The sequence below is a fragment of the Chiloscyllium plagiosum genome, chromosome 38 (genome assembly GCF_004010195.1).
Source record: "Chiloscyllium plagiosum isolate BGI_BamShark_2017 chromosome 38, ASM401019v2, whole genome shotgun sequence".
NCBI lineage: Eukaryota > Metazoa > Chordata > Chondrichthyes > Orectolobiformes > Hemiscylliidae > Chiloscyllium > Chiloscyllium plagiosum.
Genome location: NC_057747.1, coordinates 3,675,154 through 3,689,970, shown reverse-complemented (window position 1 = coordinate 3,689,970; position 14,817 = coordinate 3,675,154). Strand labels below are relative to the sequence as shown.

The 14,817-nt window shown below is 42.9% G+C and overlaps 1 protein-coding gene across 1 annotated transcript; it reads left to right on the top strand.

Moving 5' to 3' along the window:
• The first annotated feature begins 1,609 nt into the window (after positions 1 to 1,609).
• Positions 1,610 to 13,093, top strand: LOC122541721 (paired box protein Pax-2-like). Its single transcript, XM_043678609.1, has 4 exons — positions 1,610 to 2,490; positions 5,175 to 5,385; positions 7,979 to 8,176; positions 12,979 to 13,093. The coding sequence occupies exons 1-4, from the start codon at positions 2,448 to 2,450 to the stop codon at positions 13,091 to 13,093; spliced, it is 567 nt and encodes a 188-aa protein (XP_043534544.1). The 5' UTR covers positions 1,610 to 2,447.
• Positions 13,094 to 14,817: the final 1,724 nt, after the last annotated feature.

Here is a 14,817-nt window from a genome sequence, read left to right as displayed (position 1 = left end):
CGCACATTAACTACCCATTGCAGAAAGATTATGGAGAATTCTGAAAGCTATTAAGAAGGAATGAGTTTTGAGTGTTTAGTACTTTTGCATGGCCGGCCCATCCACCGTGCTGTGTGACTGAAATTGCTGTGGGTCACTAAATTGATGCGTTTACACATGGACTCAGTGAAACGTTAAGAGCAAACATTATTAATAAAAAAAAACTTCAGGGAGACAGGGCAAAGTGTGATTTCTAAACTCTATTGATATCCCCAGAAACGTTTTTTTTATTTTAAAATGTCTGTCAATCTAATTTCACCTTCCACCCCGTTAGACAGCTCAGGTGAACTAACGGGGTCTATGTGAGGGAGGAGAGCAGAGATGGGGTGGTAGTGGTTAAATAATCCGGTTGCACAGAAATACCGGTTAACAGAATTAGATAGACAAACAACATCTCAGGAAGTGAAAGCACCATAGTTGTCGTTTGATATATATCCTTCTTTGGAAGCGGCTGATTACAATAAAGAGTCAATCTGTTTAAAACAAACAGATGTACAGGGAGAGATTGTTCCCGCAGAATTCAATTTGGAAATAAGACAGGAATACATATGATATGTTAGAGGAAAGTGCAGCGAGACCCAGATTAAACGAAATACAGATATTGTGCGGAGTTGGTCTTGACTAAGGTCTGTCTACTTATTCCATTTATCGTTTCGTCTTGTTCATGTCAAACGGGCTGCTTCGTAATTTAATTTCCCAAATAACATCTAAACTCAGAATCTGAATTTAGGTGTTGTATTTGTGTGGTATAAGATTGAGTGGTGTACGTGAATGAGTGTTGTGTGTCGATGTATGTGTCCAGGTCCATGCGGATATGTGTCTCTGTACATATGAATGTGTGCATACGCATGTCAATGTTTCTAAAACATTGTGTCACTGTAAGGTGAGTGTATGTATCAATGTGGATGCTAGTGTATGTGTGTGTATAACTGTGTTTCTATATGTACATGCGATTATATGTGTGTATATGTGAGCACCTGTGTACACGCGAATGTGTATGGTTAAGTGTGTGAGGCGCTGTAGATATGTATGCGTTCCTCTGTATATGATACTTCATGGATCTGATGTATATGTATGTGTGACAGTATATGACTGTATGTGAACGTGTCTGTCTCCGTCTGTATGCATGCATTTCGGTATATATGCGTGTTTGCACATGTATGTGTATGTGTCTGTATATGCGAGTGTGTCTGTGAATACGTGTGTGTGTCTGTATGCAAGTGTGTCTGTTTATGTGAGTGTGTCTTTCGCTCTGTATGTCTGGCTCTCTGTATATGTTAATACGTTTCTGTATATGTAAGTGGGGGATGAATATGAATATGTGACACTGCAATACGAATGTGTGTCTGTACATGTGAGCCTGTGTCTGCATAGGTGTGCGTCTGCGTATGCATGTGTCTGTACATTTGTGTGTCTGTATATGAGTGTGCGAGTCTGCATATGTGAATGTCTGTATATGTGTGCCTGTATATGTGAGTGTGAGTCTGCATGTGTGTGTGTGTATGTGTGTGCCTGTAAAAGTGAGTGTGTGTGTGTTTCTGTATTTATGTGTGTGTGTGTTTGCGAATGGTGACTCTCAAGACTGGCAGATCACGGGACCTCCTCATTTGGGGTCCAATCTGCGTTGGCGAATCACAAAGTGTTGTAATCTATTGGCTTTGTCTGACAAGTCATCCATCTTTCTAAAGGGGACTGGAGTGGCTGGAATCTGCGCAGGGTTTTAGAGAGAGCCACGCAGAACCCGGGCTCCAGTCTGTACTTCAAAACCTGCAGCCAGCACCAGAAACTAACCAGAGACACGCTCTCTGGCTCCATTTGGGCACTACCGCCCTACCTCTGATCCTGCAGACCGGTCTGTTACCCTGGCGCAACTCAGGCACCCGTCAGTCGCATCTGAGGAGTCAGGGCGCTAGCAAAGGATTTGAGTGAAGGTGTACAGAAATTTTCAGAGGGACGGTGAAATTGCCAAAACGACGCATCGCGCGTTCATTTCCCGTCACTGCGTGAGCGCTTCTCTCTCTCTCTCTCTCTCCCTCGCTCTCTAAACAGTCTATAAATCCGAGACTTGGTTTCCGACTGATTTACTCCAAAAGCATTGCAGAAAACTGGACGGACATGTGTCTCACCTGTGTTACTGCCGACCTGTCTCTCCCTCTCTCTCCGTGCACCGAGAACAGCGAGTGAGAACACCAGCCGCCAGTCACTTAACTTTCTTTGCCGGAGTAGTTTTAGTATTTTCGGTTCGTCGCCACAGCTGAGAAACGAAGGGGAAAAAAAAGACAGAGAAAAGTTGTTTTTTTTTTCGTTTTGTTTACAGTCAATGTTTTTTTTTCTGCATTAACGTAAGCGTTTAATTAAAAGACGAGACGGCGGATTCAGTCCCTTTCATTTCTGTAGCGTTGGCACTCATGGATATACATTGTAAAGCAGATCCATTCTCAGCTATGCACAGTGAGTAAGAGATTAATTGTACTTTCTATTTTCTAACGCCTGTTTTAAGTGAAATATTACTGCTGCGAGGCGCAAATTAATAAAGCCTTCTAACTGTAATTGCCAGTATATTTATTCAGCACGAAAAATGTAACGAAATGCACATTTTATAAAAGGGCGTTTTTATTAATAAAGGCAAGGAACACTTACTTGACAAAATGCCACTTTCATCTAAATATACACGTCTGTGTTGTTTACGTTAATAGCAGAAAGATCACGGCACATATTAAACTGAGAATCTGAGGAATATTGAACAGGCCAAATATAATTGCTCTGGAAAAATAAAAGGGGATGTTTGAAGCTCCCGGGAGTTGGGTTGCTTTTCAGGTCATGCAACTTCCCTCTCCCTCGCACTCTCTGCTCGGTTGTAAGGAGAGAGTGGCATGTTTCCTCGCCATCCATATTAGTCAAGCTTCGCTCACAAATGGCCCCTAATATTCGGCTTGTCACGTTGTTTTCTTTTTGCCCACTAATTCTCAGGTAGGAAGGTTCTCTCTTTCTCTCTCTATCTCTCCCTGCCCTCCTTGCGAATTTACTTCTCACTGCTTCCAGCTGCTTGTTAAAGGTAACATTTACAAGGGAGCCCCGAGAGTTCGGGTGGCAATGAAATAAGCTTTTATTGAAACCCGGATTTGTCAAGTGCCGGCTCATCCCGTTTCCTATTTTATCGTTCACCACGTGTAGGGCCCCATCGCATTAGAAATCTCTCAAACACTATAAACCGATTGACTGCCCTAACATATATATATATATATATTATATGAAGTCAAATAGATATCTTTTATTGCACTGGGTTGGGTTATCAAAATAACTTGTTAATACATACGAACCTCCACAGAATTTAACATCGGATTGAGAAGAAAATAAATCGTTTCACATATTACCATTTTCTTTGTAAAAGTAGACACATACTTATAACGCTTCACAGAAATTACAGCGTAAAAGGTTTTTTAAATTATTTATTCTAATGTTCCCTTGATAATGCAGCTTTCAAATAATACTGAATCTAAGATATCAAAGTTGGTCTGAATTATTGATGCTGAATCAGATAGGAGTTTTGCCAGATAGTAACTTCAAACCACATCTCGGCAGGGCAATGGAAAAGCGCGGAGAAACAATTGCCGTGAGAGAGCACTTCACCTCGGTCTCCCAGTTGCATTTTGTCGGACAGATTGGCAAATGTTTTTGTTCCCTTTTTAACATAACTAAATTACAATTGGAACCAAGTTAAAATGTGTTAGGAAGAGCGAGAAAGATGTCAGCGAGTTTTGTTTTAAATAGCATTCTGTATAAGATTGTTCGACACAAATCCATATTTATAACCTACCGGTCTATCTTCATTGCGGGCGCAATTCAGAATTAGTGGGAATGATGTCATATCGCTAAGTTAGTGTTTGAAGTGAGGAAATAACCAGGGTCACTCCAGCGTAAATAAACTTCGGCCAAGTACAGTAGGGCCCAGGACCCTTGTCTCCTTCTTGTTCTAGCGAACCACACAAATAAACCGGGGCGTTTGAGATAATTCCCCCTGCCTGTTATTAAACAGCATGGCCTCAACAACTAACACGGCGTTTGGAGTTAAAGGAAATAACACAAGGGCAAGCGACACGTTATTTAGGACTAGCTGCATGAGATGTGTCTGCAAGTTTTGAAATGTAAACAATTGGTCTGCCTAATTAATCGGTGCCCAGCATATGCACCCCATTACAGATTGTTACTTATGTGCCCCATATATATCAACACAGATTGGCAGATGCATTTACAAGTCATATAGATCCATAGGTCCCTTTTAGCTTCATAATGTTCCGTACTGAAATTGTCTACTTTTTAAAAACAATCTTTCCACTCATTAAAATTGCTGATTGCCACCCGAGGAAAGGAGATCCACTAACCATGCACCCCTCCAACACAAACACACACAAACATATTACTGGAGCAGAAGAAACCGAGACAGAGGAATTTTCAGACGGCTTCTCTGAAGCCCTGCAGCGAGGGAACTCTACACATTTGTAATTCGCTGCTTTGTACACTCTTTCCGCGCAGATACCAGCGTGCCGTTTAACAAACAGATCATCTTACCGCCCCGTCAAACACACACATGCACACACAAAATACAATCAACACCCGCTCGACAAATGCAAATGGAAGGTAATTCAGAAGTGGTAAACATAGATTTTAAAAAAAACATAAAAGAATATCTGACGATCCTCAATTTTCAAAGTGCAATGAACATTTCTGCCTGTTAAAAATGCCACGTCATATTTGTGTGAGATATATTAATTTAATCCGGTATCAGAGATCTTAATATATAAATAAAACGGAATTTGTATTCCGTAAAAATGCAGAACGAATCAATAAATGGAAATAATGTAGTTTTAAAATAAGGCATTTCATGTGCCTTTATGTGTAATTTAATGTGAGAACTTTAAAATGTATCGCTGTTTTACTACACGTGTCCACATATATGTAATTTCTTTATTCCATGCTTTCGATTTTTTTCCTCTCGTTCTCTTTTCTCTTTCTATTCCCACTCCCTACCTCCCTCTCTCCCCTTCCATTATTTTGTTGCTTTTGCGCCACTCCTCCCTTTTCTCCCTCTCTCTCTCTCTCTCCCCCTACCCTTCTCTTTTTTTGCTCTCTTTCAGGTTGCAGTTCTACCTGGGATGAGTTCAGTTGTGTGTGTTTTGCAGGGCATGGGGGTGTGAATCAGCTGGGAGGAGTATTTGTGAACGGCAGGCCCCTTCCTGACGTGGTGAGACAGCGCATCGTGGAACTTGCACACCAGGGAGTCAGACCCTGTGACATCTCTCGGCAACTGCGGGTCAGCCACGGCTGTGTCAGCAAGATACTGGGCAGGTGAGGGGTGATACTGCCAGAGACAAGGGGCAAACTGAAATTAACGCGGCCAAGAATGAAACAAAGTTTAATACTATGCATAAACCTACACAAACACATGATCCCGGAGCTAATATGAGAAATTGGCTGGTGGCGCCCAGAGGTGAAAGGACCCACACACAATAAAGTCAATTTATGCTCCTACCTAGTTGCACTGATCAAATTCGCACCACCCCTAATTACAATGCCGTTGGCAACGAAAGTTGAATCAATTAGCAGCGGAAATTTACAAAAAAAGGAAACTATTTTAACAACACTTCTCTTGGGCAGTGTTATCAAAGTGGGATGCAGGGTCTAACAACGACACCACAAACAGTTCAGAGTAAATGATATGGGTAATCCAGAAAGGAGACAAGGTACAAAGACAGACACGCGCTCTTAGGACAAGAAACATCAGTTAAGATGCGCCAAATCGTGAGCTGAACGTGAAATGCAACATTTTATGTTTTTTTTAACTGGAACGCCTCATTGTGAGCATACTCCAGTGTTAAGTAGATCAGGTCGGCCTCTAACGGAAGAAATCACTTACAAAACAGCAGTCGAATATAACGAGGGTGTTGGGGGAAGGGGGCGGCGTGTGGAGGATTTGTCGCTCGTTGCTAGGGCCTTCGAGTTTGACGTGGTTTATGCAAATGCTCGCAGTTTTAGTGGAACAGGTGGAAATACAGGGTGGACTATAAATTTTGTGAGGTTTTTTTTCCAAAAGACTCTTCTACCTGCGATTTTAACCCTTGACCATTACTTTGGGGGGAGTGGGAGAAAACTAACAGATCCTTTCGAAACCTAAGTCTCTTGACTCAAAACTGACCATTTCCCAAGTAACTACAGAAATAAGTTAGCAATTAAAGAGAAGCTGAGCGTATAGAGATGATGTCTTGACGCCACTAAAAACAAACTGGAAATTAAAACTTGGGCCCAGATTTGTTGCTACTGATATTTCACTGTGAAGCTGACATAGAAATTTGAGTGACATTGAAATAGGAGTTTCTGAAATTTAAATCTTAAAAGTAAAAATCTTAAAATCATTGCAACTGGCCTTTGAAATAGACTCGTTATCACTTTAATGTTCTTTTTAACTTGCTTTCTGAAAGTTATTGCATTTTAGACGCTAAAATTCTCCGAAGAAGTCATGGGGACATTAGGGAGGAAAACACATGTTAGAAAATGCTGGTATCACGCTGCGTATTTAGTGTCCCGTAATCGCTGATTGTATTGCACCCGGAGTGGAAACATTACTGTGGCGTTGGTACATTTCCTAATTCGGTGGCGCTATTTGGGAATACACATCCCCGGGAGCGGGTGGGGACAAAGTGGTTTGGCATTACCGTCTCTCGTCTTTGTTTATATAACTCCTGATTAAAAAGTGCCCAGTCCCTGGATTTTTCCGGACACAGGTATTTAGTTTACCCGGGGTGTGTTCAGGCCTTGAAACTTTTTGAATCCCCACTAGGCAGCCACGAACGAGGAGAACCATCACCTGTGTTGAACCTCAGGCACGCTGCCCTGGTCGGCGTGGAGGGTTCCCTGGTTTCGGTCCATTCAGTTCAAATTCATCCCGAGTTAAACCCGCGATCTACATCGCCTTGCTATTTACATTTGACCTCCCTCCCAATTTATAACCCAAACCGTGGAGTGCACAGGGGGGGGGGGGGGGGAGGCGAATGTACCTTTTTCCCCACTTTAATAATGCGGTCAGCTTTTATCAATCTAACCCGCTTCGGTTGCACAACCCTTTACCGTAAAGACGCACAGAAACTGGGAGGTTAGTGCTCGGTGACAGTGGGATAAAGAAGACTTTTTTCTTTGGATTTATTGTTCACTGTAAGGCTTGTGGCTCTCGGTTGCAGATAACGCAGGGGTAATCGTCTTTAGATGAAGGCTCTCAATTTCTACACTGTCCACTCCACTTCAAATTCCTAATGTGAACAGAACATACAAGGGGCAAACAGACTTCAGCAGGGGCACACACACACAGAACCGGGGACAGCCATTCCGATATCCCCCACTCCCCGCTCTTCTTTCCCGTTCCCTCGGATGGAAAAACAGTCCGTAAATCAACCCAGGAACTTCGGCTCCCTCCGCTGCTAAAGGCAACGTGTCAGCGCGGAATAATGGGGCTAATTTTTGATTTTAAATCCTAATCTTTCTAAAATTGATACCCCGTTTGAAGAAGAAAATGTAGCTGCATTAAAGCTTTCAAATCTTTCAGTGAGCTGACTGGTAGAGTAGTTAGAGAGTAGGGAGGACTGTCGCGTAGACAAGTTAATACCTTTGCATACAGACACTGATTTATTTGTGTTCCAGTGTGCCATATTCATTTTATGGGGTTGTAAATAACGAGTGAGGTCGAGTTTTGCTGTCGTTTCCTTAAATTTAATTATATAAGCGATAGAACAATTGTGTAATTAATATCCACGTTTAATGTTGCTGGGCAGGATGTGATATGCAAGTTCTTGTTGATTGCGGGAACGCGGTGCGGGACTGACAGCATTGCTTGCTGAAGTTTTACTTGCCGTATTTTCTTTTCGCTTTTCTGGTTCGTCTACCCTATCAGATACTATGAGACGGGCAGCATCAAGCCCGGGGTCATCGGCGGCTCAAAGCCGAAAGTGGCGACGCCGAAAGTGGTCGATAAAATCGCGGAGTACAAGCGCCAGAACCCCACGATGTTCGCGTGGGAGATCCGGGACCGACTACTGGCCGAGGGGATCTGTGACAATGACACTGTGCCCAGTGTCAGCTCCATCAACAGGTATAGCCTAAACCCGCAGCAGCAGCGCAACACCCCCCCCCCCCAGCCCAGCCACCCCGCCACCCCCCAGGTTAACTGTGCAAATCGTCATTTATAATACTGAAAAGGGTCAGGAAATAAGAACGGGAGGGAATGCCTCTGGTGCCAGCGTTATCTCCAGTTATAACGATTAGTCTGGAAAGCAAACCTGTTTCATTTGAGATTTGGAATGGCCTTTGAATTCAAGGATCTGGATTAGTGGTGCTGGAAGAGCGCAGCAGTTCAGGCAGCATCCGAGGACAGGCAAAATTCAAGGAAGCGAGGGAAAAATTGACTGAACCGGCCGCCGCTGTAAATGTAGATTTGAGCTGAACAGGACAAAAACAGACATTTGGAAAGACGAGGGCGGGGGGGGGGGGGGGGGGGGGGGCGAGAGGCAGGCTTTCTTTATATCAAGAAAAAATTAAACTTTAATTTTGGAAGGATATAAGGCGGAGTGCCTCATTGATATAGGACGGAATGTTCCGTCCAGAGGTTTGAAAAAAAATCAGTTCCCAACTCAAAGGAGTTCAAGAACAGTATCTGTTTATTCAATACACAAGTGCAGAAATACTAATCTGGAGATACAGGCAATCAGCTAACAAGATTTGTATATCATTCCTGAAACATGGGCTCCTAATGGGAGCGTCGTAAACCTATATCAGAGGCGGCGGTCTCACTTTTGAACTCACCTGGGATCACAGCGAAACAGGCGGCTATATCAATGAAGGGCAGGTGAACAAGACCCGGATGCACTGCCCTTTCTCGCTGTTTAATGTAATCGCAAATTGGTGGAAATGTAAACTATTAGGGAGGCTTTAAAAGGACATTGATTTAAAGATTACAGCCTGGGCGGTGCTGTTCCTCAAACCCCCTGAGTTTTGCAGGAGCGAACAGGAGAGAGAGAGAGAGAGAAAGAGAGCGCCCCTTTCATAACCTCGGAGGAACGGGGTTGGGGCGGGGGGTGGAGGGGGAGGAATCCGTGCTTTTTTTAGGGAGGGGAAGTAAATTATTTTTTCGCAATAAAATAGGCGGCTTTGGACGATCGGCGTAGGTGAGGGGGAGAGCTGTAATCAGTCAGAGCCCAGGGCAGATTTCCTTGCAAGGAGAGCGAGATTTTTAATTAGAATTCACAGAAGCTGCTTCTCAAACGCGCACTGGATAAGTCAGGTCTATTAATTATTGCTATTAGTTGGACAGGTTGAAAACTTATTGGACAGAGAAACCAAAAAAAAAATCCACTTCAATCCCCTGGACCTTTAATTTTTTTACCGGTGTGCATCGTTGCCACTCTGTTTATTTTCTCTCTCTCTCTCTCTCTCCCATTTTGTTAATTTGCCCGAAGCATTATGAAGGTTTGCACAGTCCAGGTTAGCAGTTCTGAACTTTTGGAGGAATGCAAAGCTCTTTACAAGTAAATGGAGCTGGGTTGTTGACTGAATGCGCACTTTGTCTGAAGTTCACTTGAGGTCCAGCTATATGAAACCGCACCTTTCCATCTGCAGTCCTACCTGAAGCACACATGTCGGCACTGACATGCACTGATCATGCTGATCAGACGGACAACTTTTGTTTGTGCATTTTAAAAAAAAAATAGCCTATTCCCCAACCTCTTGAAATTCACCCCAGAACAAATCAACCCGCGTCAGCCGCTCAACTCCCTGAAGTATTGAGCCTGGACAGTGAAGAGGCGCATTTACTGACATATGTTAGAAAGCTTCTCCACAGTTATTTTGCGTGCCAGTATCTTCGAGACCATTGCCCGTTACCTTTCCCCGACACTCAGCCTCACTGTAAGTGCCGACCGCGTTCCCTTCCGTGCGATCCGTATCATTAGAATGAGAATTTAAGGGGGAAGAAACCCTCTATATTTCAGGGACACGCGAAGGGGAAAACAAAAGATTTTAGAATTCTTGCTTATGAAACAAAACATTTGCATAGCATTTGTGCAACGCCTCTAATTTATCAACTCCCCAAATAACCATCTTGAAGGGAGCTAAATCACTCGCACATGTTGATTTTTTTTGGGGGGGAAGGAGGGTATTTCTGTACGGAAATATCTAGGGCTGATGGAGGTAGAAATTGGAAAGGAGACAAATGAATCCACGCTCTCCAATAGCTCAGATATTTTTCTTGGTGGAGAGAACACGGCAGTATTCGTTAGTGTCTAGAAAGGCATTATATGCACCCATCTTATTCTGTGACCGATAATTACAGGGTGTAATTCGATTAAAGTCAGTTTTGTGTGTGTGTGTAAAGGCTGTCTTGCTGTACCTGGAAGTAACACTTTTCAGATGTCTAACAGGTGTCTTAAACAGCGATTTCCCGATATTCTAAAGGAAAGGGATTCTTTGAGTTGAGAGTGAGATTTCCCAGGCCAACGTGTCTCCTCTTACCGGCTTGAGTCACTCATCCATCCCAGGACTTTTGTTCTCCCCCCTCCGCCGGCCTGACCTCGCTACCGGTACCAAACATCCAGCCCAGCCCCGCAACATTGACAAAACAGTGCGTTCTGCCCCACTCCCTCCTCTTTATACATTTCCAAACGACTAGAGTGAGATTCCACGATTCAAGGGAGGGAGAGAAAAGTTGAAAAATGAAAGACAGTTCTTGTTTGAAAATAACAACCTGTGATCTTGCGGGTGGAGAGATGAAGAGGCGGCTTTTGGGGAGTGTTTTGGACGACAGATATGAACTGTCCCCGGACTGTTGTCACCAGCGACACCTTTTACCCGATGGTTGGTAGTATTTACATATGGAGCGTTTAAAGGCAGTGTGTTTAACATTAGAGTCTTTAAATAAATGCATGGCAGTGCAATCTCTCGCGAAGGCAATTTGTGTGGATTAATTGCATTACAGCATGTTGGTAAAAGTTTTCGGTTTCAATTAAACTGGAGGGAGAAATCATGTTATCTGCGAGAGCTGATGTTTAGACAAATAAAAGGACGCCAAAAAATAATTAATAGACAATAGGTGCAGGAGTAGGCCATTCTGCCCTTCTAGCCTGCATCACCATTCAATATGATCATGGCTGATCATCCTTAATCAGTATCCTGTTCCTGCATTATCTCCATAACCCTTGATTCCACTATCCTTGAGAATTCTATCCAACTCTTTCTTAAATGAATCCAGAGACTGGGCCTCCATCAATATCCAGCGATTATCTCAGATCATTACATTGGCAAGTCCACTTTGTAGCTAAATGCTGTCTCTGCATGAATTTTTAAAGATTACAACGAGACAAGGTTTCACTCTGTTGTTGCATTGCAGGCAGGAATAAGAATCAAACGGCTGGTGGCCATTAAAAAAAAACCAAACCCTCCTTTCGATGCTTATTGATTCCGACTCAAAGCAATTTTAATATTTCTTCAGGGAATTTTCCGCAACGGCCAACTCATTAATTCGCCCTTCTAAATTGCTTATTCAATATCCAGGACATGGATTCCGAATAAAGTCGCTGAATTTATGTGGCTGGCGCGAGTCAATAGGTCAAATAACAGTTATGGAGGAATTTGGGAATCCAAATCAAATATTGATACATGTTTTTTTTTGATAAGTCCTGTAGCTTTTGTCGTGTAACCCCAAGGACATTACCAGGGATATTGTGGGCGATATTGTGGCCATTAAAATCAATGACTGTTTGATGTATATCGACTGTTTTATATGAACTCCTACCAGGGATCCCAAGTGTTAGAGGTCAAGCAATAACATGGAGGCGGGGGCGGGGTGGTAAGAATTACCTAAAGCGGACTCACTGCTAAAATGCTCCACACAAGTGAAGGGAAAATCGCTGTGGTGGCTATGCAGATCTCGAGGGTGATTCCTAAAGGCAGAGTCGGACTGGTGACTTCTGTAGTCAAGACTCCGGGATGGGTTATTCGATTCAAGCTCCCCCCGCTTCCCCCAACACGCACACAGACACTGAAGAACAGGGACAGACCCGTGAATCCTCCCATGGTTGACCAGACCTTGAAGAACATTCGTTCATTCTCGAAGCGTCGCGGCCTTAAAGTGGATACTGAGCACCGGTGCAGTTAGAGAGAGATGGGAGATTATCAAACGGAATGAACAAATAGACTGAAAAGAGAAACAAAAAGGACCATTTGCATTATTTAAACAAAAAAATAACCTATCCCTCCAGCTAATTTGCAGAGCCCAAACTATTTAATTGAGCTGAGGGCGATATCACGAGGACATGTCGAACATTTTAAGTTTTTTTTGTCTTTTTATCTATTAACCAGAACTGATCCAAAATCTGTGAGAAATAAGCGTTTTTTTTATATAGGCCCTTTGTTGTAAATCTCGTTGCTAGAATAAATCTCTACATAAACGTAGCCTTTTTGAGAAAAAAAATGACTGTGATGCCTCCTGTAGTCGCCTTGCCTTCGCTCAAACGAAAACATTTGCTGGGCGCGGAACGCGCAGACCCCGTTTAAAAAGGCTCGGGAGTGAGCCCCTTTCAAAGTGTCATTAGTACAAACGATGGCAGAACGGCTTGCAAGCAGCATTACAGAACTATTGCATTCCTGTCACAAATAATTTATAGCTTTCCATTTGCATTACTGGCCTTGCAACTAATTCCCAACTTTTCTCCAGCCGCAGATCAATTAAATCACATCCTTTTTCAGCAGGTCTAGGCGCCTCACGCAGCTCTGACTCTAGGAGTTCTGCCTGGGGAGCCCAGGCTGCCTTACGCGCGAGACAACTAGATTAGACGCGACCAGGTAGAATCAGTCGCCCTGATCATTGAGGTGAATTGATGTGATTTCATGGTTTGTTTGCAGGATCATTCGGACCAAAGTGCAGCAGCCTTTTCATCCCTCACCGGATGGACCCGCCACAGCAGTCACTGCACCAGGCCACACAATAGGTAAGAAAGGAAACAGACCTAAAAAGTAGATGATAATCATTTCACACCGATCTAAACGACACATTTCCCTATCACCAACCGGCATTTCTGCTCGACAGTTCATGCTTACCAGCATTTCTGCTGTTGGCTGCATGTGTTTTTTTGTGTGGAATTTTTACAGGCCAACACAGCTTTTGTTGTCCATCCCCTATGAATTGCTTGGTATTTTATAATTTGGAGATGCCGGTGTTGGACTGGGGTGTACAAAATTAAAAATCACACAACACCAGGTTATAGTCCAACAGGTTTAATTGAAAGCACATTTCAAAGAATTATGTACTTGAACAGGTCTCTCGGTTCCAGTAGCTTTCGGAGCGACGCTCCTTCATCAGGTGATAGGAGCGTCGCTCCGAAAGCTAGTGTGCTTCCAATTAAACCTGTTGGACTATAACCTGGTGTTGTGTGATTTTTAACTTGGTATTTTATGGAACAGTTAAACCTTAACCACCTTACGGAGTCACATCTAGACGAGACAAGGTAAGGTTGGCAGCTTACCCTCTCACATTAGTGAACCGGATAAGGTTTAATGACCATTAATGTCATCATCACATTCCAGATTTATCATTTGTAATCAAATTTCAACAGTTACCATGGTGGGATTTGCACCCATGTCCCGAGAGAATTGACCCTGAGCCTCTGGATTCGCAGCACAGTGACATAACCATTACACCACCATCTTCCCCAATTGAAGAAAGCTATCATGGCCTCAGATAAGGTGCAGAGGAGATTAGCTAGACAGGTATTAGGGCTACAGGCCATTAGTTACTTGGAGAGATTAGCGAAGATGGGATTGTTTTCCTTAGAGCTGGAAAGGTTAAAGGGAGATTTAATCGAGATGTTCAAAATATGAAGGATTTTGTTTGAGTCTGTAAGAAGATATTGCTTCCAGAATAAATTGGTAGGCAAAAGAACCAGATGGGAGTTTTTTTTTTAAATGCAGAGAGTTGTCATAAACAAAAGAGGGCACCTTTATATAGCACCTATCACGAGCACAGGATATCCCAAGGTATGATATAGTCAATGAATTATTTCTGAATTGTAGTCATGGTTCTATGTCAGCTTATGCACAGCAAAAATCCAAAACCGCAATGTGACAATGATCACCTAAGCAGTTTTTATCATGTTCATAAATATTAATTCGGACAGGAAGGATACCTCCCCAGCTTTTCTTGAGAGTAGAGCTACAGCATTGTGTTCATTCACCTGAGAAGGCAGGCAGGACCTCAGTTTAGCATTTGCAACAGCACATCCCTCTCTTAGCACCGCACGAGAGTCAGCCTCACTTTTTACACAAATGTTCTGGAATGGGGCTTGAGCCTATGACCCAATGATTTTGAGACAAGAGGGCTGCCAACCGAACCACAGTTAATTTGGGACAGCTGGGCTGAAAAGGCAGAGGAAACAGATTCAAGAGTCACTTTTAAAAGGGATTTGATAGATACCCAAAATTTATAGGAGCTAAGGGGGAATAAGAAACAAGTGCACAGTACAAATGAGGTAATCCATTCAAAAGGACAGAATCGTATTTTGTCTGTCTTATGTAACTCTGCCTTTCACTACTAACATTGATCTGAAAATGCATGTTTTTTAAAGCCATATACATAGGGCAAGAAACTCAACAAGAGCCAGCAATGCTGAATATTTCATAATATAAACTGCAAAAGTATTATGTAAAATGCTACTAATTCTAAAATCCATAGAAATTCAATTCATT

Excerpts from the sequence above, each read along its gene's own strand:
- LOC122541721 (XM_043678609.1), top strand. The coding sequence starts at position 2,448 with ATGGATATACATTGTAAAGCAGATCCATTCTCAGCTATGCACA. Across the intron at positions 2,491-5,174 it reads TCCATTCTCAGCTATGCACA|GTTGCAGTTCTACCTGGGAT; the intron begins GTGAGTAAGAGA and ends GCTCTCTTTCAG. Across the intron at positions 8,177-12,978 it reads AGTGTCAGCTCCATCAACAG|GATCATTCGGACCAAAGTGC; the intron begins GTATAGCCTAAA and ends GTTTGTTTGCAG.